The sequence below is a fragment of the Numenius arquata genome, chromosome 14 (genome assembly GCF_964106895.1).
Source record: "Numenius arquata chromosome 14, bNumArq3.hap1.1, whole genome shotgun sequence".
Lineage (NCBI taxonomy): Eukaryota > Metazoa > Chordata > Aves > Charadriiformes > Scolopacidae > Numenius > Numenius arquata.
The window spans coordinates 6,522,490-6,548,550 of record NC_133589.1 but is presented as its reverse complement, the minus strand read 5'-3'; the positions used below and the strand labels follow the sequence as shown (position 1 = coordinate 6,548,550).

The window sequence follows — 26,061 nt, the reverse complement described above, 5'->3', positions numbered from 1 at the left end:
GGGCGAGGATGAGCGCCGGTGTTCAAACAACCCGTTGGCCGGGTCGGAGCCCTGGGGCCAGTCCCGTTGTGCCGGTCCGGGCTCATTCCTGGAATCTCCCGGCACCGGCACCACACCGGCCCCACTGCAGAATGTGCCATCCCGAGCAGCGTGGCGTGGACTGAGAGACCAGAGGGGGAACTGCAGGGTGTACAGGTAATGGTTTACTACGGTCATGTGCAACAAGAAATAAGGGTTATTGCAAGCTGTACAGTACGTCACGAGACACACACCCCCATCACAACCCCCCCCGGACCGAACGCAGGAGTGGATTCACGCAGGATGCATCATATGGCCCCGCGGCAGTGATGGCAGAGAGGAGGGAGCAGGGCTGGACATGGCGCGGGGGGGAAAGCCAGGGAAGGATGCCTGGAAAACACCTCTCTGCAAGGTAAGGAAAATATGTATTTATCTGTGGTTCCTGCAATGTTGGGTAAAAGTGCAACGCACGAAGGCTGACGGGAGGTGCAGGGGCTCCTCAGTGCAGATGGCAGGGTGAGTGATGGTTCCTCACCATCCCCTTGTGTGCGGCGACCGGCGCGTCCCCACATATCACCCTCAGTGACTGCTGGCCCCGTGGCCTCGTCCTGGAGGTGCAGCTGCAGGACGTGTCCCCCATTGCACAGCAGGAACCGTTCCCATAGAGGGGCCCGTGGGAAGGGAAGGCTGCGCCCCATCTCTGATGCTGCAAGTCCAACCCATAACTTTTCCTGTGCACGTCACCCACATTCATTCTTTGGCAAACAAGTTCATGACATTAATTTACAGCTTCAGGACCTGCCTGTGGCTGCCTCTCCCCTCTCTGGCCACTCCTGAGAGATGGGATGGGCAGGGACATGGCCTAGGAGGAAGGAAGTGAATCTTCTCCTCGTCCAAACTCCCCTGAGCCCTCTGCCACCAGCTCACGAGCCTGTGGTCTCCAGTTGGTGCCCAGGGCTGCCGCCTGCAGAGCCATGAGCATGTGCCCACCCTGCAGTGCGTGGCAGCACTTTGTGCCAAGCCACCAAAGCAAGGTGACCGCCACCTTGTCCCCAGCCATGCACCACAGCGCAGTGAGCTTGGACCCACCAGCCCCCGGGGACACAAGGGACGGGTGATGCAATACCCCATGGGGTTTCGGTGACCGGCACAGTGCGTTCACCCACGAGGAGAGGGCTGTGCTGTTTTATTTCCCCTCAGGGTAGGAACATGAGTTACGTGAAACCACTGTCAGGTGCATTTTAAATGGGACAGGGCCTGTGAGGTGACGATAGCTCTGGGCACATGCTGATGTGGTGGCTCAGTGCTGAATACCCAGGAATCGGTGCTCTCTATGCAAGGGGCTCCAGCCACCTGTCTCTCCCCAGCCTGCCCCAGCTGCTCTGCTCTCTTCATTTCCTAAATGTCCTCTACAGACTGCAGGAAAAACTCCTCTCGGTATCTTGCATCTTGCAAAGTTTCCAGAGAAACTCCTCTCGGCATCTTGCAAAGCTGAGCTCCAGCATGAGACGAGCTCCTTCCCACTCTTCCTGACAGTCCTCAGCCTTTCTTTTAGCTTCAACCATTTCCTCGGCCACTCTCGCTGCTCCAGAGCTCTCCCAAACTGCCCACCCAAAGGCTCTGCCTGCGGCACCCTTGGGTGCTGACACCCACACAGAAACCCGCCAGCGAGGAGCCACGCCACGGATCAAAAACTGATTCCTCCTCGTCTGGGCAAAGCAGAAAGGGGCTTGTGTCTTCTGACCTGCCTCAGCAGGGGGTACGGCCACATCCAGGATAAAAGTGGGCGCTAAGAAAAGGCAATGCTAGTAGAAGGAATAATAAGATCTATTAAAAAAGCTTTGGGCTGCTGGCTATTCTGACCACAGAAATATTAAAAATACACGCATTTCTGAGACCACCCGTATTTCAGAACCCCTAAAAGACTGGATTATTCTCATAGAAATTTAAAAAAAGTTTAAAATCCATTCGTATCAACTCACTCGCCTTCAACAAACCTTTAAAAAACCCACACGAGCTGAGGCAGGGAGGGAAGCGCGAGGGCAGGGATGGGCAGGCAGCACGTCCTCTGCAGCAGGCAGGGACCTCTCCTGCACCCATCGCACAGCCCCGCTCCATGGGCAAAACACCCGGGAGCAAAGGGAATGGGAATGGGACACACACACCCTGAAGCTGCACCCAGCGTGTTCTCTTCCTTTGCTGGGCTGTACTTTAGCATCCAAGCACTGAGGGTTTGCAGATACGTCCATCGCGCTCATGGTAAAGGCAGGACTGGTGCTGCCCCGGCTGCGCCTGAGCCCTGGGACAGGGACCTAAAGCTTTGGGGTCACTCTAAGCTGGTACATGACACACTGACTCTGCTGCTGAGGCCCAGAATTAGGAAAGGGGCATCCACTGGCCAGATGGATGATGTGTACATTAAGAAATAAACCCATCCTAATCCCTAATCGCTGCTAAAATCTGTCTAGGCCCAGCCCCAGAAGTGAGGGAAGCCACGGCATACAGAAAGTGCAGATGTGGAGTCAGCGCTGGGCTCCGCGGGGACCCACTGGGACGAAAATGGAGCATTGGGCTGGAAACGCAGAGGTGTGGTTTGTGCTCACTCCAAAGCCCACTCGGCCAACCACTGCTCACACTGGGCTCGCTGCTCCTCTGTCTCCGGGCTCTTGGCTTCATGCTGTGCCTCCTCTCCTCCGCCACCAAGCATGGCTTCCTGGCTCTCCTCCTCTTCTCCCTTCTGCATCATCTTGTCCTTCAGCTCTTGGATGGTCTCATCCAGCTGGTGAATGACGTGGTGGGGCACCCAGTTGCTGTCCATTGCGGTGACGAAGGGGTCGGGGGTGCAGACCTCGATGAGCTCCTTGCCGGTGGGGATGCGCAGGTAGTAGGCATGGAGCATCATCCTGTAGGGACTGCTGTCCTTCTTGTGGCTGTAGGTGAAGTCCCCCACGATGGGGTGGCCGATGGCACTGCAGTGAACCCGGAGCTGATGAGTCCGCCCTAGGGGGAGAGCGGGAGTGGAGGAATCAGGGACACCGTGCTGCGAGACGACAATGCACCAAGTGGCATTTGTCCCCCCAGTGTGAGAATCTCAGTCCTCCGTGAGCTGAGTGTGGCTCTCAGCTCCACTCAGCCCCTTCTAGGCTTTGTTTTTCACTATGTCACCAAGCTGCAACCGAGGCCCAGGGCTGCACAAGCGCAGGTCCTGCTGCAGCACCTCTGCTCCTCTGTCTGCCCAGCCTCACCAGCCCCGCCATGCCCACGGTTCCCTGAGCTCTCACCTGTCAGCGGCTGCAGCAGCACTTTGGTTACAGGGTCTCCGCTGTAGGATCCATGTTCAAGTACGATCAGCTCCGACTGGCAAGGTTTGGGATTTTCACAGCCTGCAACGAGATCCAGAGGAGGGTCAGCTCCCCCCAGCGCGGCCCAGGTGGTCTGGGCAGCACAGGCAGGGCGCGGGAGCCGCTCACCCTCCGTCCCATCGATGCACATCATGTGGGTCATGCCCTCGGTGGTGTTCTTTCCTATGGCGTAGCGGATCGTCATTCGGCTCTGGCTGACATGGCCCCTGACCTGCAGGGCAGAAAACCGGTTTGCAAACCGAGCCCCAGCACTCGTTCTTCACCGACACCAGGGCAGCAAGAAGCAGAGGCCAAGCTGTAATTTAGTAAAACCAAAAGGTATGTCCAGAAGCAGGACCTGGTGGGGTGTGCTTACCAGGGCAAGATAAGCTTTGGTCACCAGTCGGTCTTTAAAACACTTGTAGGCGCTTCCCGCCGCTGCTTTGTTGAGTGCGACACACAGGGCCCCGCTGGTGGAGAAGTCGAGCTGGTGGCAGAACCTGGGGAGGAGATGGGAGGCGGAGAAGCATCCCTGGGCACTCGGGCAGTGTCCCTGGCCAAGGCTGGTTCGGTGGCTGGGCAGAACCCGTTTTGGTCCCTGGCTGCTCACCTGAAGCCGTAGTAGGTGTCGGGGTCGGCCAGCTCGGGGAAGCGGTACTTGAGCTGGCTCTGCAGGGTCAGCGTCTCGTACCACATCTTGCTGTCGATGCGGATGTCCCAGTGCTTGTTGACCACGATGAAGTCGGAGCTCTGGTACAGGATGGACAGGTTGTCGATGGTGCCCGGCTCCATGGCCAGCGCCCTGCAGGGAGTGGGAGCCGGGGTGAGCCGGGTGGGAAGAGCCCTCAGCCGCAGCCTGGACACCCCCGGGGACGGGCGCAGCACCCAGGGGCGCGAAGGGACCCAGTGAGAGTGGGCAGGGCCCGGGGCTGGGGTACCCCCAGTTGGACTGGAGATGTACCAGTGTCACACCACACGGGTCCCTGAGGCACACCGACACCGGTGGCATGCTCTGCGGGTCCCACAGCGGTACCGGTGCACTACAGCCACAGCCATACCAGTGTCACGCCGTACGGGTCCTGCAGCCCTCCCGCCGTCCCGGTGTCACGCGTGGAGGCCCCGCAGCCGCACGGTGCTGGGCCGATCCAGCCCGTCGGCGGGGCTCGACCTCCCTCTGTTCCCACTTACCCCCAAGCTCCGGTCCCGCCGCCCCTCCCGCTGCCAACCGGGGTCGAGCCGCGATCTCAGCGGCTCCGGCCGGGACAGCACGCCGTGGCGCCCGGCAGGGGACACGCACGGCGGAGGGCACCCGGGACACGGAGGAGGGGACACGCACGGCGGAGGGGGACGGCGGCGACCCGACTCCCGTCCCGTCCCCCCCCCGCCCCGGGCCGACCTGCAGCGCTGTCCCCGGGCCGGGCCGGGCCGGGCGGGGCGGGCGAGCGGCTACATCGTATCCACCGGCGGCGCCGGGCCCGGGCCGCGCGTCGCGTCCAATCAGCGCCGCCGCCGCCGCGTCTAGCGTCGCGTCGCGTCCAATCAGCGCCGCCGTCGCTTCCGGCCGGCGCGCCGCGTCCAATCAGCGGCGGCTCGGCGGCGGCGCGGCGGCCGGAAGCGCGGCGCGGGCGGGAGCGGTGCGCGGTGCTGCCCATGGCGGACCCCGAGGAGGACCCTGAGGATGGCTTCTACCAGCGGTTCGCGGCCGAGCTAGAGGTGTTGGCAGAGCTGGGAGGTGAGCGCTGCTGAGAGCACCGTGGCCGGTACCGGGGGGCGGCGATGGAGCGAGCGGGCAGGACCGGGCAGGATCGGGCTGTGCTCTGTGCGCCGTCCCACCCGTGGGTCCCCTCCGGTGAGCGGCGCCGTCGTGCAACGCCTCTTGCAGATGACCCGTTCTCACCCGCTGGCCCCAAAATCTCCCAGTTCCGGAGCAAGAGAGAGCCACCGGAGGAGCCCGACCCTGCCGTGGACCCAGTCGGGGACACCAACCCCAAGAAGAGGGACCGGGGCTGTGACCCACCCGGGTCCCCGTCACCACCCACAGCCCACAGTAAGTTTGGCCCAAGCCGGGTCTGCAGCCCCGGTGGGTCCCTGGGTGCTGCTGACCCCTCTCCCCGTGTGGTGTGGGGGTGCTGCTGGAGGACCATCCAGGTACTGGTCAATGATGCTTCTCCTCTTCTTCCTCTTGCCCTGGTGTCTCATGCAGCACCAAAGCCAAAGCGGCGGCGCCTGGAAGCTGTCAAGAAGCTCAACTTTGGTGCGGATGATGAGTTTGCTCCTAATGGCCTCTGGGATGCTGGCCCAGAGGCACCTTCTGCTCCCCAGACTGCCAGGTTGGCCACCTTAAACTCCATTTTTAGCAGGGGAGAGGGAAAGAGCCCTTGCTAAAGGAACCTGGTGTTCTCCAGCTCAGGCCACCTGGAGATGAGCGGCATGGTGCCTCTGCAGACCACGCCACCCTCCGAGAAGAAGCGGGTCCTCAAGCGGCCACCCATCCTGGAGGATTACATCAATGTGACGTCCACCGAGGGCACCAGGGTCTTCATGGTCGTGAGGGATGATCCCTCCAGGACAGGGGTGGAGGTAAGGAGGGATCTGAAGGCTGGGCTTACTTTTCTGTTGACCTCCATCCAGTTCAGGAGGGGATCTTTGATGAAGCACGAAACGTTTGCTGAGCATCAGTATGAACATTGGTGTGTGTCCTTTGTTCCCTGAGCTCCCAGATTCCCTGGGCTGGAATGCACGCAGGCCGCTCCACTTGCTGGGGGTGCCTTTCTCCTACCTGAAGGAACAAGTGGATGAAGAGGTACCACATCTTATACTGACCATCATGTCTACCCCTGCCACCCCTGGGTAGCCACAGCGTTGGCTCCTGAATCCCTGCTCCCCCCAGCTGCGGGTTAGCAGGGTGTCTCTGACCCCCCTCTTGCCCTCTTTGTGCTCAAGCGTCGGAGGCATGTTCTGGAGGCATCACAGCAGTTGACGGACATAATAAATAGGTGAGATGTTGGGATAAAATCCCAATCCTATCCCTGCTGCGCTGTCGGATGCAGCTCTCAAGATGTTCTGGTGGGACCCAGGTTTTGGGGACCTCCAAGCAGAGAACCCTCTTTGCCCTCCGTCCCCAGCTTGGCAAGTCTGGGTGCAATTCCCAGCCCTGCCCTGTCTCCCTGGGTGGTTTGGGGCAAGTTAGTTCTTTCTTGCAGTTGCCTCGAGAGTGAGACCAGCACCGAGAGCCCGGAGCCCAGAGGGGAAGCGGAGCCGGCAGACGAGGAGGAGTCTGCCCTGCATTGCCTCTGGGTGGACAAGTTCACTCCCCGGCGCTACATGGAGCTGCTCAGTGATGATGTGAGGTGCTAGGATAACTGGGGCCTTGGGGTTTGGGTGGGTTTGCCACTTCTATAACTCTTCCTTAATGCTGTGGGATCAAGGTTTTATGGTGCTGCCTTTGATCGTGGGGCTTTTGGAAGCACCAACTGGGGGATTCTGTCCGTGCCAGCCCTGCCTGGGTGCAGTCCTGCTGCCGAGAGCTTGGCGTGGGGGGTTTTCAGCTGCAGATTGTGGACCTTCCAACAAATCCCTGGAGGTATTTAAAAGATGAGTAGACACAGTGCCTAGTGACGTGGTTTAGTGAAGATTTTTGTTAGAGTTAGGTTGATGGTTGGACTAGATGATCTTAAAGGTCCTTTCCAACTCAGACAATTCTATGATTCTATAAAGGAGACTGTGAAAGATGACCAAAATAAGACAAAAAAGATTGGGTGGACTTTAGCCAGGAACTGTTGGCTATTTTGATTTTTTTTTAAAATTAGAAGTTTTGTAGGGAATTGGAAATTATGGAAGAGCCTGAGAAGCGCTGGGTTGAGCCAAGACAGACAAGGGACAGCAGAGTTGCGGCCACTGTGACTTGTCCTCGGTTGCCCTGTGGGATGGATGGTGGCCGAGTTGGGAAGGGAAACAGCATTCCCATGCTGTCCCATACAGATGCCAGGTGGAAACCTGGGCAGCATCTTCCATGGTGGAGGGTGACGTGCTGCATGCTTGAGGTCTATTGGGCAGACGCGCTCCGTCTTGCCTCCTCGGGCTTGGCTCCTTCCTCTATCGCCACGGCAGTTTGTAAGCAATGCAGCAGAGGGCTTCCTCTGTCCTCAGCCAGATCCTTCTGAGGTTTTACAGGGTTTGCTTGCTTTCTTGCCTGACGTGCAGTACACAAACCGCTGCCTTCTGAAGTGGCTCAAGCTCTGGGACACTGTGGTGTTCGGGAGGGAGAAGGCTGCCAAGAAGACCAAGCCCGGCACTGAGACTCATCCTCCATTCAACCAGCCCAAGGAGCAGCAGAATAAGTGGAAAACAAAGATGCAGCTCACAGAGGAGATTCTGGAGGCTGAGCTGGACCAGCACAAGAGACCCAAATACAAGGTGAGCAAGACAGGAGGCTGCTGTGGTGAGTCTCCTCTCCAGTCCCCTTCATCCCACCACCACGGTGAGGAGCAGGCTCTTCCAGTACAGATCCAGGAGAAGTTGGATTTCTTGATTCTCCTAGAGAATGTGGGTTTTTTTCATTTCTCCTTCTGTTTTGACTTGGGTAATGTGATAACAAGGAGAGAGGAACAGACTTTCTCCAGCCAAATTAAACGGGCTGGTTGAGGAAAGTCGCATCCTTTTTAGCAGAGGTTGGTCTTGACTTTTTTTGTTCGGGGCAGATGTGACATGCTATTGAGCAAGAGTTTCTGCATCCAGAAGAGAGCCATGATGCTCAAGTGGTAAAGGGAGCAAAGATAACATACCCAGGCCAGCTAACCAGCTTCAACCTGTCCAGTGAGAAGACATAAAAAAGGGGAAACAAAACCAGATACTAATAGCATTGCTTCTCAGGAGTGTAATTCTGGAAGATGTTTTGTTCAGCCTTCTCTATCTGTTGCCCTGCAAACTTAAAACATACGCATGAGAGATGCTGCCAGGGTGACTCTGTCACCTCTGAGAGTTTCTGTTAAAATCTCCTTCTTCCAGTGACTTTCCCTTCTCCCTGTGTGTCTACAAACCAGTGCAGCAGCTCCCAAGACCATTTTGCAGGCTGCAGAGACTCGTCCCCTTGCATGGTGGCCTTGGTGAGTGCTGGAGGAAGCCCAGCCTGGCTGCCTGCCGGGCTGACGTTACGTCTCTGCCACAGGTAGCCCTGCTCTGTGGCCCGCCCGGCTTGGGAAAGACCACGCTGGCCCACGTTATTGCCAAGCACGCGGGGTACAACGCTGTCGAGATGAACGCCAGGTGAGTCTGCGATGACTGCCCAGCCCTGCCCTGCCCCAGAAGCTGGTGGCAGTGGTGCCGTGCTGGAGGTGGTGCCATGCCAGAGGTGGTGGTGCCGTGCCGGAGGTGGTGGTACCGTGCCGGAGGCGATGCCGTGCCACAGCAGCCCGTCGCCGGCTTGTCTTGCAGTGACGACCGCAGCCCCGAGGTTTTCAAAACCCGCATCGAAGCTGCCACTCAGATGAAGTCCGTTCTGGGCGCCGACGAGAAGCCCAACTGCCTGATCATCGATGAGATAGACGGTGCACCCGCGGTAAGCCCAGCCTGGGTCTAGGCACCTTATGCGTTAAGTGCTTAATTATTGCCCTCTTAGCAGCTCTTCCTTTTTGGGAGTGGTTTCTTGCCACTGTGGTTTCTTGTTCAAGTTCTTCTTGAACAACAACAATTCATCCCTTCTGTCCTTTAATTTTTTTTCTTCCCCAAGGCATCTATCAACGTGCTGCTAAACATCATCCACCGTAAGGACGTGGAGGGCGAGGCGGCGGCCAGCACGGGCCGGAGGAGGCGGCGTGAGGGTGGACTGCTGCTCCGGCCCATCATCTGCATCTGCAATGACCAGTAAGTGTCAGCTGCATGTCTGGGGAGGGATGGAGAGCTGAGACCCCTGCCCCAAACGAGGAGGCGGCTGCTGTTGCCTCCAAGCCAAAGCCTTCCTGCGCCGAGTTATTTGCCGTCCGACCCTCGGCTTAGAAGTAACTTATGAAAAGTAAAATTAAAACATGCTCAGCTTTCCTGAAACCCCCCTGGTTTTGTATCCGCTGGGGTGACTTGTAGCTAGGTGTGAGTGTGCAGTTGTGTTTGTGGGTGCAAAAGCGTGCAGTGGTGTGCAGGGGGCTGCTAAATAACCTGTCTGTCTTTGAGCGGAGCATTAGGGGCTGGATTTGTTCTTCTGCTCGGGTCGCTCAGAGACCCTTGTGCTTCCCTTTGCCAGGTACGTCCCTGCCCTCCGGCCGCTGCGGCAGCAGTCGTTCCTGCTGAACTTCCCTCAGACGGCGCCGTCCCGGCTTGCCCAGCGGCTCTGTGAGGTGCGGCGGGGCCAGGGGTTCCTCTCACCACCCCCCCGGGCCAATGGGCCCTCCCTGCTGACCCCCCTCTCCTGCAGATCGCCCTGCGGCAGGGCATGCGGGCGGACACGGGCGCGCTGCTGGCGCTGTGCGAGAAGACAGAGAACGACATCCGCTCCTGCATAAACACCCTGCAGGTACTGGTGTCACCGGGAGGGCTCTGGGGGACACGGGCTTGCTGCAGCTCTTGCCTTGATCTGGGCTCAGATGGGGATGGAGGGAAAAAACCTGTCCCGGGCAGATCCCTAAATTGTCCAGCCTGTCCCCTGGGTTATTTTTAACCTTGATTCCCCTACAAAGCAAGAGAGAGAGGTGCCGCTGTCTCTGGCTTTCCAGCTAGCCATTGTGGGCATCCCCTCCCTCCCCACGGTGCCTGTCCCCCCCAGCCCCTCATCTGTGTTGCAGTTCTTGCACGGCCGAGGCCAGAAGGAGCTGAGCGTGCAGATGGTGCAGACGATGAAGATCGGCTTGAAGGACCAAAACAAGGGGCTCTTCTCCATCTGGCAAGAGATCTTCCAGCTCCCAAGGGTCCAAAGGTAAAAGAGGGGATTTATTAAGTTCTGTCTGCTTAGGACCCACTGCTTTGTGTTGTCCCCTGACCTGCTTGCTAGACTGTGTCCAGAGAAGGCCAACGAAGCTGGTGAGGGGTCTAGAGCACAAGCCTTATGAGGAGCAGCTGAGGGGACTGGGGTTGTTCAGCCTGGAGAAAAGGAGGCTGAGGGGAGACCCCATCGCTCTCTGTAACTACCTGAAAGGAGGGTGTAGCGAGGTGGGGATTCATCTCTTCTCCTAAATAACAGGCAATAGGACAAAAGTAAACGGCCTCAAGTTGTGCCAGAGGAGGTTTAGGATGGATATTAGGAAAAAAATTTCGCTGAAAGGGTTATCAAGCATTGGAACAGGCTGCCCAGGGAAGTGGTGGAGTTGCCATCCCTGGAGGTATTTAAATGACGTGTAGACATGGTGCTGAGGGACATGTTTTAGTGGTAAGTTGGCAGTGTTTGTTTAACGGTTGGACTTGATGGTCTTAGAAGTCTCTTCCAACTAAAATGATTCTATGATTCTGTGACCTGCAGTGGAAAATCCTGAAAGGTCTTGGAGAGCTGCTCTGCCCTGCAGCAGACCTGGCTCCATCAGCAGATTTGTGTGTCCAGATGCTCTTTGGCCGCTCTCTTTAGCGCCCAATGATTTGGCATCGGTGTTGCCTTCAGTCCAGTCTGCAAGGATCCAAATACTCATTGCTGGTTCATTCTGTGCCAGGACACCCTGAGCTCTTCCCTTTGCGCCCCCCCCCCAGGCACAGGATAGGAATGGATCTTGCTTTGCCAGCCCAGCTCCTGGTGGGTGATGAGGACCTGGTGCACCTGAAGGGGACAGCTGGCTTCAGCACGTCCTCCCACCGCTTCCACCGCATCCTGCACCTCGCTGTCTCCTCGGGGGAGCAGGAGAAGCTCGCCCAGGTAGAGCAGCCAGGGAGGGGGAAAGAGCTGGGCCCTTTCCCCTGGAGCAAGGGTGGCTCCTGATCCTGGGGGGTCGTGGCTGGGAGGTGCCTTGGGAAATTCCTCCCTGCAGTAGGATTGTGCTAATTTTGGGTGAAGTTTTGGGATGTTGCACTGGAGTTGGACTCAGTGGGATGCTCAGAATCCCAGCAGCATGCTCTGACGGGACCGTCTACCCGGCCTTGAGCCATCTCTAATCCTGCATCCACTTCCAGGGTCTGTATGAGAATTTCCTGAACATGAAGCTGCGGGACTCCAGTTTCAGCTCGGTGTGCTTGGCCCTGGAGTGGCTGGGCTTCTCTGACCTGCTGAGCCGAGCTGTTCTGCATGGGCAGAGCTTCCAGCTGATGCGGTACCTGCCCTTCCTGCCCGTGGCTTTCCACCTGCTCTTTGCGGCCACCAGCATCCCCCGGCTCGCTTATCCCAGCAGCCAGCATGAGGCAAGTACCTGGGAGGGCACGATGGCAGCGTGGCTCCAGCTCTGTCACCTTTGGGGACGGCTATGGTTGCAGCCATGGCTGAGCCATCCATGCCCTCTCCACCCAGGCCCTGGCCAAGCTGAACTACATGCAGAACCTCGTCATGTCCATGTTGTCGGGGATAACTCCCAGCGCCCGCAGCCGTGCGGGTCAGCAGTCTCTTGTCTTGGAAGTGCTCTGTCTGCTGCTGGACATCATCGCCCCGAAGCTCCGACCGGTGAGTGCCTGCTGGCCCCCTCTCACTGCGGTGGCAGGAGTCCTGCACAGGAGACGTGTCCCCTCTGCAAACCCCCCATTAGGAATGGGACATGTCCCCAGCGCTGCGTTGCCCAGGCTGAGCTATCCCTCTGTCCCAAATTTGGGGCGGATTTAATGTTGCAGCTGATGCAGAAGCCAGAGGGAAGCCGAGGACATGTCACTGAGATACCGACTGTTGGGTGTCGGGGGCGGGAGGGGTTGTCCTGCACCTCCTGGACCCCTGCACCCAGGGGTGGGCTTCGCCTGAGCAGGAGTTTGGGGGACTGTTGCAGTCCCCTTTCAGCAGCTGGTTCAGCTGCACGCAGGGTTGTGTTGGGTGCATTTAGCCTTCGGGCCATTGGAGGGGACTGTCCCCGCTCTGTGAAGTTCGTGTGTCCCTAATAGGAAGCTAAACTTGGTCTGAACCTCGCGCGTATTAACTGTCCTTTCTCATATAGAGACAAAGCCCGTGCTTCAGGTTATTTTTATGTTTAGAAGTTATTATGGATTAGTGATGCCCTCCCCTTGGCTCCGTTCTCCTCCCCAGGTGAACACCCAGCTCTACAGCCTGAAGGAGAAGCAGCAGCTGGCAGACCTCATCAGCACCATGCTGGCCTACAACCTCACCTACCACCAGGAACGCCTGCCCGAGGGCCAGTACATCTACAAGCTTGACCCGTAAGTCCTGAGGGTGGGGAGGAGGCATAGGCGTCCAAAATAACAGCAGAGAGCTCAGCAAGGAGCTCGAGCCCAAAGGCATCATGGTGTTGAGTTGGTTTCTTGCAGGTAGAGGCTGCAGCCTTCTCAATGCCAGGTTGGATGGGGCTTTGAGCAACCTGGTCTAGTGGGAGGTGTCCCCGCCCATGGCACTGGGGTTGGAACTAGATGATCTTTAAGGTCCCTTCCAACCTAAACCATTCTACGAATCTGTGATTCTCTGGTGATGGCAGCTGGGTTGCGAGCTGGTGTGAGCTGCCCAGTGCAGGGATGGCTGCAGGGAGCCCACTTTCTCCGATGGCAGCTCTGTGGGGATTATCTGCTTTTTTTTCGCCTTGTTTTTTTTAAAGAAGGAGCCCAGGAGTCCTAAGCAGGGCTGGCTTTGCTTTAATGGGATTAAAGGAAAGGAAGCAGCTGCCTTTGGCTGCTACCAGAGCCAGCAGAGGAGGGACCGAGGCTGCTGGAGGCTTGCAGCAGCAGGGGAGAGCAGGTCCACCTAGGCATGTTGCACACAGGAGGTCACTGTAGCCACGATTAATTTGTATATTAACAGCTGGCCATTGCTAGACGTGAGTCTCACTGTGCTTTAAGTATATACAGAGCCGTAAATGCTCCCGAGGCTTCGGTGAAGTCATACAGACCCGACCACAGCCAGGAGCAACGCTAATGTCTTCCTGGTGCAAAGTTAATTACAAAAATTAGCCGCTGTTAAATCAAGCAGCTGTATCTAATTACAGTGAAGCGCTTTTTTTTTTTTTTTTTTTAATTTTTTTTCCCTCACGGAAAGGCCTGTGGGAGCTGCAGGGGCTGCAGGGAGCCTCCTCCCCTGCCCTCCCCATGCCAGGCTGTGCCACCGAAACATGGCCATGGGAAAATCAAGAGACGTTGGGAGCCAGTGGCGCAAGCAGTTGCTTTGCTTTGCTCCACTTTTTTTGCAAATTCTGAGCCTGTTTCCTGGCCATGCGCAGCAAGGATGGGGACCACAGGGGTGTCATGTCCCGGTGGCACCTGCGAGTCACATCCCAGCATCTCTCTCGCAAACAAAGCTGTTGTTGACAGCGAAACCTGTGTTTTCTCTTTAAAACCTTTTAAATCGTAGGTTTGACAGCTAATTTCTAAATGCCTGCAAAGCCATCTGATATAGGACTTTGCTCCCTTTACTTTAAGGGGAATAATATTGAATGTGAATAAAGTGTGAGGTATTTACAGCTGGCAGAGGAACTGGCCCCTCTGGCTCCTTGGTGCTGGGACTGCGCCTGGGTTTTCGCTGTACTGCAAGGGGCCTGCCTCCAGATCTGGTGCACCAGCCTCCTTAAGAATGAAACTGCTCTGATTAGCCAAAATTACTGCTCATGGCCATATCTCAATTAAACGGCTCCCCGCAGGCACCTCGGGATTCATGTGAAGGGTCATGGAGCTGCTCGTGCCCAAGCTGTGATGTGACTGTGGCTTTTCCAGGGCAATCTGTTCGGCACAGACCTGCCTGCAATTTCCTCTCTGTGCATTAAAACCAAGATTAAAAAGCGCATAATCCCTCCTGAGTTCCCATTCAGCTGAGATGCCCTGCAGGAACTTGGCTCCGCACGGCCGGCACCGCTCGCTGGGCATCTTCTAGTGCTGCCATTGCCTGCGCAGACTCGGAGAGAGCAGTGATGGGGAAACTGAGGCACCGTGGCCAGGATCATACTGAGAGGCTGGTGGGGACAGGGCTGGGAGTCTGGTGGGTCTCCCTGTGCCTGTGTCAGGCTGCAGTTTGCATAATGCTTTTTTTTATTTTCAGAATTGATTTATTTTCAGTAGTGATGTATTTACTCTCATCCCCTGTTCTCTGCTGCAGGAACGTGGAGGATGTCTGCCGGTTCCCGGACCTGCCGGCTCGCAGGCAGCTGACCTACCAGGCCAAGCAGCTCATCGCCAGGGAGATCGAGCTGGAGAAGATGAGGAGGACAGAGGCTTTGCTGCAGGCACGAAACCTGGGCGAGGTATGGAGGGCTCGCAGTGTCCTGAGGTTTTGGGGGCAGGGGATGGGTCCCTCAATGGGGATAAAGTCCTTAGGACTGGTGTGGGGACCTGGTGTTTCCAAAGCAGCCGGTGGCTTTTGCTCTGCAAGTGGAAATCCAGGATTAACCCCCCCGAGCCACAGCCGTCTGCCTGCACATCTGCCTGCGGGCAGCACATCCGCGCTGGGATGATGAGCCCACAGGGCTCATCTTTTTGCAGGAATTCTGGAAAGAAATGCTTGCTGTGAGTTAAGGCTTTAAACCCTCTAATGAGGGTTGTGACGAGATGGGAATTTTAGTTTGTCTGGCTGTGATTTGTACGTGTCCATGGGGGAGCTGACCTGTGCTCTCCTGCCTGCACGTTCCCTTGCTGCTTCACTTTGATCCTCCCAAAGGTCCCAAAGCCCCTGGGAGGAACAGAGTTACTCTGCCCACTGCTGAAACCCCCATGGAGCAGCAGGCAGAAAGCAGGAGAAGGTGGAGATGGGTGGAAAAGGCTGAGAAACGGTTCAGGTGTAGCTGGTGCCTGCACTGCCCTGGTGCCACAGGGATAATTAATCCCAGAGAGCCCCTTCTTGCAGCAGAAGGGCTTTCTCAGGGGATGCGTGAAGCAGAGATGCTGCAAAAACATCTCTGAAGGCTCCTTGTTTACACAGTGCCAACTGTGCACGTGCCCAAAGTGCTGCCAGGGTTAATCCCATGTGCTGCTGCAAGACAGAAAAGGATGAAAAAATAGTCACCGGGTCGTTTGGATATTGTAATCAAACCTGGCAGCAAATAGGTTGCCCAAACCTCCAGGCCCTCGCTTAGGGCTCCCTTCCCCACAGGAGCCCGGGAATGGCCTCGGCGAGGCGGGGGAGCAAGCAGACGTGGGGCCAGCGGAGCCCCCCAACCACCAGCAGCGCTTGGAACACATCGTCCGGAGAGCGGCGGTGGAGGACAAGGTGAGGCAGCTGCAGTTTGTACCTAATTTCCTACCAGCGTGTACGGTGGCTGCTGGAGACTGGCTGTCTCCATTGGTATTTATTTATTTTTAGTACAGGTTCTTTTAATAAAGCGGTTGGGCACCACTCGTCCCGTAAATGCATCGCTGGGTTTATAGCATGGGGATGAATTAGATCTGGTTTCAAGGGTGGGGAAGGAAAGAGATGTGGATGTTTGGGTTCAAATAGCCGAATTTTGGCTTAGTGGAAGCTGGGGAACCAGGGGGAGAGCTGCTTGTGGGGTGGGGAGGTATGCACGCAGTTTGGGAAGTTTTGGGGACATCAAGCGGGTGAGCTGGGCTGGTCCCACCCTGGGCATCCCAGTATCAGCCAAGAGGAGCAAGAGGTGGTCCCCTGCCACCACGGGCTCGGCTTTGAGACCTTGACTGTCCATAAACCCTGCTTTTTTAGCATGATGAGCCTTAAAGTTTGTCTTTCCCACCCGATTTTGAATGTTCTTTGCATTTTACCAAGGCCGCTGGCCCTTTCTGCAGGATTTGCATTCGGCTCCCACTCGGCAGCTCCCTCCTGCCCCGGGTGCTTGAAGGGGGACGGGGCTGTAGATGCAGGCGCTGGCAGAGCCATGGTCACCTTCTGCTTTTTGCTTTTCGCAGCCTGAGACCGACTTCTTTGGGCGGCCAATTCGGCAGCAGCAGGCGGCCGCAGACCCAGGTGGGTGGCAGAGGGGCGGGATGGCAGTGGGCAGATGTGGCACTGGGCAAGCGGCAGAAGGACGAGATGGCTGTGGTGGCCCCAGCCCTGGGTGGGCAGCAGAAGGATGGGGTAACTACAAGTGGCCCTGGTCCTGGGTAGGTGGCAGAGGGATGAGGTGGCTGTGGTGGCCCCAGCCCCAGGTGGGTGACAGAGGGATGGGGTGACCATGTGCCACCTAAGCACCACCTCTGTCCCTAAGCACTGAGTCCCAGGGGACATCTATGGGGTGGGGAAGGGATATTGAGCAAACTGCCCCCGATGCAGCAGGCAGGGGGATACCTGGGGGCAGGTCGGTGGCTTCTGGCAGTGTCCAAAGGGCCAGCAAATACACTGAGCTTGGAGCACTGCTGTGGATACCTCTAGTGTTTGGAGGATCCAGGACACGGGAGCATCAGCGCTGCCCATCCAAACCCCCCCGTGCCCTCCCCGTGCAGCCCGGGAGCAGGTTGTAACTTTAAGATGATGAGTTTCTGCAAGTTTTTGACATGGATCTCCCTCTCCCGCAGCCCCTCAGCTTTCCAAGGAAGAGTCGATCGAGAGCCAGATGGGAAAGGCCGTGGGGAAGAGCGACGTCTGGTTCCGGTTTAACGAAGGGGTTTCCAACGCCGTCAGGAGGAATATCTACATCAAGGACCTGCTGTAGCAGGGCGGAGGTGACGCCCAGGAAATTATATAGATGGAACTGAAAGGGATAAGCTGACTTGACTTTCTAACCCATGGATGGGGGTGTGTGTGTGCGTGATTCTGATTTGTTTTGTTTTTTTAATACCCACTTGTTTTGTTAAAAAAAATAAAATATATATAAAAAAAATCATGAAGTATTGTTCTGTTTATTTCATTTATAAACCCTTAGTTGTCATATTTTGCCTGTTTTGCTGCAAAGTTATATCCTACAATATACAAAAGAATATTTAAAAATCACTGAAAATGTTTTATAAAAGTTTTGTTGCTTTACAAGTTGAAAAAGCTGTCGGCTTGATGGCAACGGTGGCGGAGGTGAGTGGAGGTCTGGGACTGGAAACTGCAGCCTAACCCAGCAGAAACCTTTGCTGCTTATTCCCCCCCCCGGCCCCCGGCCCTCCCACTGTATATTCCCTCCTTCCCCACCCCCCCAGAGTATAAAAAACACTTTCTACTACTAAAAATAATAAGACAAGATGAGGGTAGGGTTTTTGTTCAGGTAGTCATATTAGGGAGTTAGCTAATAAAAAAGTACATTCAGTGGGGGGGAGCGAGGGGCAGCAGGAGCCGATGCAGCCGGGGGCGGGGGGGTGACCCCTCAGAGGATGGTACATTTGCCTTTCTCCACCCAAGGGTTGTTTTTCATCAGCTCCGGGTTGAGGAAGGGATCTTCGGGAATGCCGTCCTCGATCCATTTCACAAACCTGCGGAGAGGAGAGCGAGCGGAGGGGTGGGCATAGACCCTGCCTGGCGGGGGGTGGGGGGGGGGGGTTTGCCATGCACCGAAGTGTTTTGCAGATGTGGGGGATGCAGGCCAGGGGCTGTGTGGCCGTGCCTGGGCAGCTGCAAAATGGGGGGAGCTGGGGGGGGGTGTGTGTGCTGCAGTGCCCAGGATAACTCCTGCACTGGTGGGGAGCGATGCTGGGGTGCACCCTGTGCTGGTGCCTGAGTTGTATCACTGCCGGACACCCCACCACCACCCCCCCCCCGCTTTCAGACAGGGGAGCTAAACACAAAATATCTTTAATAAAAGCCTTTTGTCCCCCACACAGCACAGGGACAGCCTTTGTATTGTTTTTTTCTAAAACTTATTTGCTAAAGTTTTCTGTCCCCCCTCTTTCTAAGAGGCCAGTGGGTGAGGGTCCGTGGGCCCATGGTGAACTGGTGGCATGTCCCAAGCCCCTCCATGGTGAAGAGCAGTGAGGCACAAACCAGGGAGGGGAAAATACCTTTCAGTGACTTTTTGTTTTAGAGGTTTAAGTCTTTTGAGCTTGGGCAGCTGGAAAGGAGCTGGCACGGGGTGGGAGGAAATTGCAGAGAGGAGCACGGGGGCTTTGTGGACACCAGCACTGGGGCTGGTGGGTTTCTGCCTCTGGGGGGGGCTTGAAGAACTGTAAGAGGACTAAAAAAAAAAAATAAATCTCTAAACCCGCCTTATTTTGGGAGCCCCCAGGTGATTTGGAGGGGGACGTGGGTGCTGGCTGCAGAGTGGAGAGTAGCTGGCGCTGCTCCTGGCTACGCAAAGCCATATCCCTCTGCTGGGCTGGGCTGGGGGCATGGTGAGGGGCGGGAGGGGACGGTGGGCACCCACTCACTCAGGTATTGTCTTGGAGGACATCTCTCGTTTGTAGGCCAGCTGGTACTTCAGGCTTTCCACCTCCTTCTTCCACTGCGGGAGATCCCACTCGTCCATGGTGGCAGCCGGGTGCCCTGTAGGGCTGAAAATAGGGACCTTGGTGCTGTATCCCACGACTTCATCCTGTCCTGGACACCACCCCCACCCCCCCTTCAGCTCTGCACACACACACACACACACCCCCCCCCCAAAGAGGGGATCCCCCAGGATGGGGACAGCGTGCCACCATCCTCCGGGGAAGGCTTTCAACCCCATGGTGGAGCAGCCCAAGACTCCAGGAGATCTTTTGGGGTTGTTTTCGTAAGGCAAAGGCTGCACTGACCTGCAGAGTGCTGGGCCAGCCTGGCACGGGGAGGCTGCCTGGCACTGCCCTTTTGTAGCCACGCTGTGCCCACAGGCACATGCAAAACCTGAGGACCTGGCCAGATTTGACTGTAATTTGGATGGTAGCTCTTGGGGTGGAGAGCAGCAAACAGCAGCTGGAGGCTATCTGGGGTGATGGAGGGAAGTCTGTCCTTCTCTTGCCTGGCCATGGCCCCAGGCAAGGCCAGTAGGGATTTTGGGCATCCGTGTGGCTGTGTACAAAGCTCTGGAAAAGGCTTATGTGGACAGTCACCTCTGATTTGGGGGGCAAGATCTCCCTCCCACCATGGACATGGGTATTGGCTAATGGTAGGGATGTGCAGGGTGGGGAAACTGAGGCACAGCAGCTGATGGGGCACAAGCCATAGTTGCATGAGACCTTCTGCAAGCACCTGGCTCCCTGTGCCACCCCAAGAATTGGTGGCAGAAGGGGAACTTCCCCATGCCCGTGACCATCCACGACCCCAGACCCTCCAGCCCAGGGCAGCATCCAGCAGCACCACCTTGCACCCCGGGGGGGGGGGGGCTGAACCACAGGGACACCCACGCTCCCCATCCCGCACCCCAGACCAGGCTGCAGCCCCCGGCTGAGGGGCAGGGAAGGGCTGGGGGTGCCGCACACCGGGGCACAAAATCCAGCCGCGCATTGGCACTGCTTAAATCCAGCCGCGCATCGGCACAGCTCGGCAGCCGCATGGGCTTCTCCGCAGAGTATCCCCGGGAAAAACAGCCAGGCGTGGGAGAAGGGCGAGCACCCAGAGCCCAGCAACCCCCTGCACCCACCGTCCGGCCTCCCCGGGGTTCCCGGTCCCTGCCGGCGGCTCTCCCAGAGGCAGACGAGGACCAGCATCCCCATCCCCGCTCCAGCATCCCAGCTCCGTGGCCAAACCTTCCACCTACCTCGGCTGGAAAAGGTGTTAGCGGGGAGCGGGGGGGGGCTGCGTCCGTTCCCCGCCGGATCGCCCAGCCCGTCTTGGCCTTGCCCGCGCTGCCTCCTGCGAGCGCTCCCCTCGCCGCCTGCGAGCCCAAATCCTCTGTGTAATCTATTAATGCACGGCCGGTCCAGCTGCCTCCGACACAGCAGGAGCCGGATAATGGAGCATCCTCCTTCCCCCCCCCCTCCTCCCCTCCTCCCCCCGCGCTGCTCCCGGGGGATTTGGCTCCGCTGAACGTGAGTGCCCGGGCTGGAGGCAGCATCCCGGTAGCCAGCAGCTGAGCTGCCGAAACGGGGTTACCCCACCCTCCCCCACAGCCCTAGGGGACAGAAGGGCCCCGAGGAGGAGGAGGAGGGGGGGTAACGCGTGGTGGGACACAGCGGCACCCCAAGGAGGCCTTTTTTCCTGCCTGCATCCCTGCGAAAGCCAGCCCCCTCCCGGCTTTCCCCCAGCTGCTCCCACTGCTGCTTCCCCTGGATTTTTGTGTTTCCTCCCACTTCCCCCGTGCTGGCAGGGCTGGGGGGCAGGGAACACCTGGGGTGCGCTCGGAGAGGGGCTGGTTAAAAAAAAAAAAAAAAAAAAAAAAAAAGATAAATGCAAAAAGTGAGCAGTTTGAGATTAAACATACGGTGGGTGAAGGGGCAGCACAAGGGGAAAAGTGCAACAACATTAAAATATAATAATGTTTGACTTATGGGGAGGGACAAAAGCCCAGTAACAGTTGTTACCTGATTAAAGGCTGTGTAACCGATGCAAAGGCAAAATCACAAAGTCAAAAAAAAAGAACACAACAACAAACCAAAACAACCACCTGCCACCTTCATTAAATAACCAGTTAAAAAAAAAACCTTAGGTAATTATGGTGGCAGCAGCTTTGCGCTTAGAAAAAAAAAAAAAGCAAAGCAAAGCAAAGTTTCCACAAATAAAAACTGCCCAAAGCCTACCTGAGATCCCTCCTTCCCACCCCTCTGGGGGCAGGGGGCCCAGAGCCTATGGCCGTACAAGTGGCTGCTTGTCCTCTGTAAAGCACACCTGGGCCCAATTCCTTCAGGTAAACAAACCCATAGGAATGCCTAACACACACACACATTTAAAAAAAAAAAGAAAGAAAGAAAGAGCGTGTGTGTGTATATACATACATATGTTCACACATACTTACACACACAGATATGCACATATCTTGTGTGTACGGAGGTCGAATATTCATATTGCGTGTGTGTATTTATAATTTATATAATTATTATATTATACTTCATCACATTATATTATAATATTATATGTAGTATATGCTATATTATATAACATACATAAATATAATACATATATACACATAAAAGATATAAATATATAGAAAGAGAGAGAGATACATAATCGGATAGCTTTTCTAGTAGGCAGAAGCCTTTATAGCATTAAACCACGGGGGCCTTTTGTACCAAGCAGGAGGCTGATGCCCGGCAGCACCGAGGTGGGCAAAGGAGAAGCCCCGCCAGCCCCTGCCCCGAGAACGCGCCGAGAGCAGGACGGCAATGAATTCATGGGGCCAGGGCCAAGCCAGGCTCCCTCCCAGCCCTCATCCTCTGCGGACGATCGATAGTGATAAGAGCCTCCCCGGCAGCCTCTCGGAGCCACCGGCCCTTCGCCCTGCTCCGAGAGAGGATGCTGGAGTCTGGGGCTTGGCCAGGGATCAATGGAGTTATTTGGGGCCAAACCCTGAGCCCGCTGCAGCCACAGCATGAGGTTTTTCACCCAAAGGAAATATTAAATATATCTCTTTTTTTTTTTTTTTTTTTTTTTTTTCTATTGCAACATCAATGCTGGGCTTTTCTTCGTTGCAGCTTTTGGGGTGGCTGCGGCTCAGGACACGCTCCCCACGCTCCAAACGCCACCGGTGCCTATTAACGAGGTCAGCGATACCGAGCGCTGAACCGCAGATTATCTGGCTGTTGACATCAATCGTAATCTCCCTGCGCTGCCTCCAAACAATTATGGGAAAGGCTTGGGTTTAATGATAAAATGACACTGGAGACGGGTTATTGGATTTCCGTGGACGTTCCGCAATCTGATGGCAGCGAGGGCTGAGCAGGGCCAGCAGAGCCGCCCGGGTGCAGGGCAGCGCCCAGGGAATTTAGGAGCCACCATTGACACCAGCCCTAAGTCTGGTGGGGTGGTTCATCAAGCTCACCCCCCCCACACGGGCAGCGTCTGCCCAGCAGCAGGCTCCCCTGAGGCAGGCAGGGAGCTGTGTCTTGGCCAGGCAGGCAGGACTAAGGCCAAGTCCATCAGGCCGTATTGGGGGGGTCTGGGAGGGACCCAGTGGCAGTGGGTGGGTGGGCAGCAGCCCCCAGCATGGCAGATTGCAGGGCCCGCATTAGCTACCCCCCCCCAGCTTTGTAGATTAAAGAATTATGAACTCCTGAAGTTTTGCAATATTAATGACTGTAGCCATCTGTTAATCTGGCATCGAGCTGGTTTTTTACTTTGCTTAGTCCAGTTATTAAAACTGAGCATTTTTGGTTTGGCAGGCAGCTGGGGGGGGTGTGACTCCTTTGTGTCCCAGGGTGGCCGTGTGATGACTTGTGATTGATGTCCCCACATTATTTAGGTGCAGCATAGGGGAGAGGAACTCTCTCCCTTCTGTGCAGGGAAGGGGATGCTGCATGTGACAAACACAGCCTGGTCCTACACTGCACATGACCATGGGATGTTGTCCGGGGGTGAGGGACCGCACCAGCAACAAGACCACAGCCCCCAGCCCCTTGCCAAGCCGTCCCTGGGAAGCAGGGGGGTCTGCCCTCAGTGCCAGCTGCTAATTATGGCTCTGTTTGGGATGGTATTTTAGATAACTCAGCTCTCTGGTGCACACTCCAAAGGGATAAACTCATTTAGCAGGTTAATTAGTGTCCTTGGTAAAAAGGGTATCAGCACTCCCCCAGCCCAGGCAGCAGCCGAGGATGGGAAGCAGAGAGAGGCAGCATGACGGGATGCTCATCGCCTCCGGCTCCACTGGTGCTGTGGTTCAGAACTCAGCCCCTGACAAAGTTATTGTCCAAATCCACAACCCCCCAGGAGACTGAGAGGATAAAGCTTCTCTATTCTGATGGAGGAAGGTCTCAGCCTCCTTGTCCAAGCTCACCCTGTGGGGATGTGCATCACCATTCCCCCCACAAGCAGCGCTGGAACAGGCATGCAGGTTTACCGGCAGCACTGGGGCAGGGGGGAAGGTTGTTTATTTGTTCTTAAGTATAATATAATACTGAGAACACCCTCCTCCAGCCTGTAAACGGTTAGTTTATTAGCAATGTATTTCATAATCCATGGCCCTGCACACACTCACACAGGCCTGCTCACTGCCGACCACGCCACGCAGCCCCTTGGCCCACAGGTACATTAGGCTCCCAGGCCAGACAATGTTATTCCCATTCCAGGCTCTGAGAACACAAGACAATTTCACTATTTTCAGATGAAATTTTATTTGCGATACAGGCACTTACTTGCAAATGTTCTATTTATTGTTTGGCAGTATCAGCTGTACAAATACTTGCTAAAACAGCAGAGTTCTGTTCGTTAAAATACAATATTTGGATGCCCATTTTCCTCTCTAAACTATGCATTTCAATTTTTAATGAGCTCTGTTCATCTCAATTATACCTGGAATAAAGACGAGGAGAGCAGCCTTCAATTTACCTTTGGGGTTATACTAGGCACAGTCTCAGGGTACCGGGAAGATGTTTTCTGCTGTGGTTGATTGTAACGACTCCCCCTGTCCATCCAGCCCACACCCAAAGTCAGTGCAGATCTTCAGAGAAAGTCTTTTTCTCATAACATAAAAGATTTTGTCATTATCTATAGTATAATCCTCACTCTAAGGGCTACTATAAATCATTAAAATTGAGAAGTAGATAAATAATGAATAGATAATGCTATTTACTTACAGTACATAAGCTGTTCCTAAGCTTTCCTTGTGATGGTAAATCCAGGCTCGAAGGGGTAACAGAGCCCCTGCTCTCGCCCTCTCCCTCCTGTCCCAGCTCCGGCAGCGGACATGGAGACATGGAAGTCCTCACCCTGTCCAAGTTCAATCTGACATCAGCGCGTACACAGCTTTGCTGTTGTCTTTTTATACCCACGGTGAAGTGACAAAGCAGGATGTAGCACCCTACTGTTAACACGCCCTGGGACTGACAAAATGGACTGTTTTGGAGGGTTCAGACCAAGAGCGTTGAGGGCAGGCGGCTGCTCAAGGTCTCTGCATTGCTGGGAGAGCGCTTGGAGCACTGCAGGTCAGGAAGGGAAAGCTCTTACGCCAAGGTAAAGCAGAGAACGTGGATACAACGTCTATGAAGATAAGTTTGCAGCTTCCTTCCCCCTCAGGTGTAACAGGAACCTTCTACTACTCAAGTAGATGAGATGAGAAAGACCACGTTATTAGGAACATGCAAGAAACACCTCTCTTGGAGTCCGGGATGAAACAGCACAGTGTGTCTTAGGAGCAGAGCCCAGAGGAGACACCGTGTGGCTGACAGGCAGCAGAACCAGATTCCCCAGTGTCAGGGGACTTTGATGACCTCTGCATGTCCCGGCTGAACTTGGACAGCACGAGATAAAGGTACAGCAACCGTTTAAAAAACAAAAACCAGACAACCAGAAAACCACCTCAAAACAGAACTGACAACATAAGGACAGAATTTCTATGAAGTTTTACTTTACATGTACACTTTTGTATAAAACTTGAACCACAGTGTAGCCAATTTCGGATAACAAAAGCCACTGAAAGCCTTAAATGTGCAAAATACAGTTCATCACATATTAATATTTGCCCCCCACCCCCTCCCCAGCTGCCAAACCAATGCAGACGGGTATCACAGCGGGGCAGAGAAGGGTATAAACCAGGCTAAAAAGTATTCTCTATTTCCACTGCCACAGTTCCAAAGTTAACTCTTAAACTTACCACTAAAATAAGGATGTGAGAAACTCCGAGAACCATCAGTCTAACAGTCACCTATTGTAGAAAATAAAAACAAAGCCCCACAACGGTAAAACCCTGAAAACTAGATATATTTTTTAATTTACAAACAAAACAAGCTATTTACTGCATTAGGCCTTCCTGAATCTGGTTTCTTGAAGCAAGAAAGTTAATGTCCATCAGCCTCAAGAGGGGCTTGTTTTTTATAATTATACACGAAACAAAAGGGGGTGTGCAAACAGCATTTTAACACGCACTGTTGTATACCAGTCTTCCTTTTTCAGACTTCTGTTCTCAGCAGTTGTTCTGCTGCCACATCTCACCCACAGTACCTCCGTGCGACACAAGAGGAGTAAAGACCTGGGGTGCTTCTACTTCATCCGTGTTTCCTCCCCTTGTCCCCCCCTCTCCAATCAGCATCTCTCTGTAGACTGGCTTTTTTAAAAGAAAAACACATCTTAAAGCCACTGCCGCTTTAAACGACTGCTTAACAGATGGACCTGCAAGAAAGGAAATTTCCAGAGTACGTCTGCTGAAATACAGCCACCGTTCACCAGCTCAACCCAGGGTCTCACTTTTGGATTTGTCTGAAGTCAGTTTTTAGCTGAATGTTTTTGGAGATGAGAACCACAGCTGAACACAAGGGGCTCCAGAAAGAGATACCTCAGTTTAAGACAAATTGGAAAACGTTCCTGAAGATTTTGCCAAATTACAGTTTTTCAAAAATGTTTATGAACTTCGAGACTTCACGATGAACCGTGGTGCCAAGGGGCAGGTGCCTTAATCCCTGGGCAGAGAAAAAAAAAATTTGTTAGTATACGTCAATAATTTTTATAATGATGTTATAATAAAAGACATTGACATATGAAATATTTGATATACGATACATCAAATGCTATATTTAAATATCTAATTGGTAAGTAATATAGTCGTCATCGACATGCTTTGTTAAATTCTAAAATAAAGAGATACTCACTGCATTGTGAAAGAAGTTGCAAAGATGCTTTGCCCACGGACACCTGAAAAACAAAGAGATTCTCATTCAGTTTTCTCATAGGGACAGACCCGCACCCAGTCTCAGCCACTCCAAGTTTTGCATTTCTCAAAGCTTTAGAGGAAGGTTGATC

The 26,061-nt window shown here is 55.0% G+C and overlaps 3 protein-coding genes across 7 annotated transcripts; 1 reads left to right on the top strand and 2 right to left on the bottom strand.

Moving 5' to 3' along the window:
* Nucleotides 1-182: 182 nt before the first annotated feature.
* On the bottom strand, nt 183-4,850 carry RPUSD1 (RNA pseudouridine synthase domain containing 1). Of its 3 annotated transcripts, none has more exons than XM_074158478.1 (6): nt 4,756-4,850; nt 3,970-4,161; nt 3,736-3,859; nt 3,489-3,591; nt 3,300-3,401; nt 183-3,018 (listed from the first exon to the last, which is right to left on the bottom strand). In XM_074158478.1, the coding sequence occupies exons 2-6, from the start codon at nt 4,149-4,151 to the stop codon at nt 2,618-2,620; spliced, it is 912 nt and encodes a 303-aa protein (XP_074014579.1). In that variant the 5' UTR covers nt 4,152-4,161; nt 4,756-4,850; the 3' UTR covers nt 183-2,617. The 3 variants fall into 3 exon arrangements, with proteins under 3 accessions (XP_074014579.1, XP_074014580.1, XP_074014581.1); XM_074158479.1 differs by having other exon boundaries at nt 189-3,018; nt 4,548-4,781; XM_074158480.1 differs by lacking the exon at nt 4,756-4,850 and having other exon boundaries at nt 189-3,018; nt 4,018-4,151.
* A 159-nt stretch (nt 4,851-5,009) lies between these two features.
* Nucleotides 5,010-17,139, top strand: CHTF18 (chromosome transmission fidelity factor 18). Its single transcript, XM_074158608.1, has 22 exons — nt 5,010-5,091; nt 5,242-5,406; nt 5,563-5,689; nt 5,747-5,939; nt 6,073-6,162; nt 6,303-6,355; nt 6,563-6,704; nt 7,563-7,775; nt 8,527-8,624; nt 8,793-8,916; nt 9,088-9,221; nt 9,595-9,688; nt 9,766-9,864; nt 10,133-10,263; nt 11,025-11,187; nt 11,442-11,666; nt 11,773-11,922; nt 12,490-12,620; nt 14,497-14,641; nt 15,487-15,603; nt 16,257-16,314; nt 16,863-17,139. Exons 1-22 carry the CDS (start codon nt 5,010-5,012, stop codon nt 16,997-16,999), a joined length of 2,871 nt encoding a protein of 956 aa, XP_074014709.1. The 3' UTR covers nt 17,000-17,139.
* Nucleotides 17,140-17,169: 30 nt separating this feature from the next.
* On the bottom strand, nt 17,170-24,062 carry GNG13 (G protein subunit gamma 13). Of its 3 annotated transcripts, none has more exons than XM_074158651.1 (5): nt 23,904-24,062; nt 20,916-21,044; nt 19,937-20,102; nt 18,633-18,755; nt 17,170-17,741 (listed from the first exon to the last, which is right to left on the bottom strand). In XM_074158651.1, exons 4-5 carry the CDS (start codon nt 18,728-18,730, stop codon nt 17,636-17,638), a joined length of 204 nt encoding a protein of 67 aa, XP_074014752.1. In that variant the 5' UTR covers nt 18,731-18,755; nt 19,937-20,102; nt 20,916-21,044; nt 23,904-24,062; the 3' UTR covers nt 17,170-17,635. The 3 variants fall into 3 exon arrangements, with proteins under 3 accessions (XP_074014752.1, XP_074014751.1, XP_074014750.1); XM_074158649.1 differs by having other exon boundaries at nt 17,171-17,741; nt 19,937-20,053; XM_074158650.1 differs by lacking the exon at nt 19,937-20,102.
* Between the last annotated feature and the right edge of the window lie 1,999 nt (nt 24,063-26,061).

Bases quoted from the DNA above. Each gene is read 5' to 3' on its own strand.
- RPUSD1 (XM_074158478.1), bottom strand. From the start codon at position 4,151: ATGGAGCCGGGCACCATCGACAACCTGTCCATCCTGTACCAGAGCTCC. The intron at 3,860-3,969 runs GTGAGCAGCCAG...TCTCCTCCCCAG, and splicing joins GACACCTACTACGGCTTCAG to GTTCTGCCACCAGCTCGACT. The intron at 3,402-3,488 runs GTGAGCGGCTCC...ATCTCGTTGCAG, and splicing joins GTGCATCGATGGGACGGAGG to GCTGTGAAAATCCCAAACCT.
- CHTF18 (XM_074158608.1), top strand. From the start codon at position 5,010: ATGGCGGACCCCGAGGAGGACCCTGAGGATGGCTTCTACCAGCGGTTC. The intron at 5,690-5,746 runs GTTGGCCACCTT...CCCTTGCTAAAG, and splicing joins TCTGCTCCCCAGACTGCCAG to GAACCTGGTGTTCTCCAGCT. The intron at 5,940-6,072 runs GTAAGGAGGGAT...TTGTTCCCTGAG, and splicing joins CCTCCAGGACAGGGGTGGAG to CTCCCAGATTCCCTGGGCTG.
- GNG13 (XM_074158651.1), bottom strand. From the start codon at position 18,730: ATGGACGAGTGGGATCTCCCGCAGTGGAAGAAGGAGGTGGAAAGCCTG. The intron at 17,742-18,632 runs GTGAGTGGGTGC...TCCTCTCCGCAG, and splicing joins TCCTCCAAGACAATACCTGA to GTTTGTGAAATGGATCGAGG.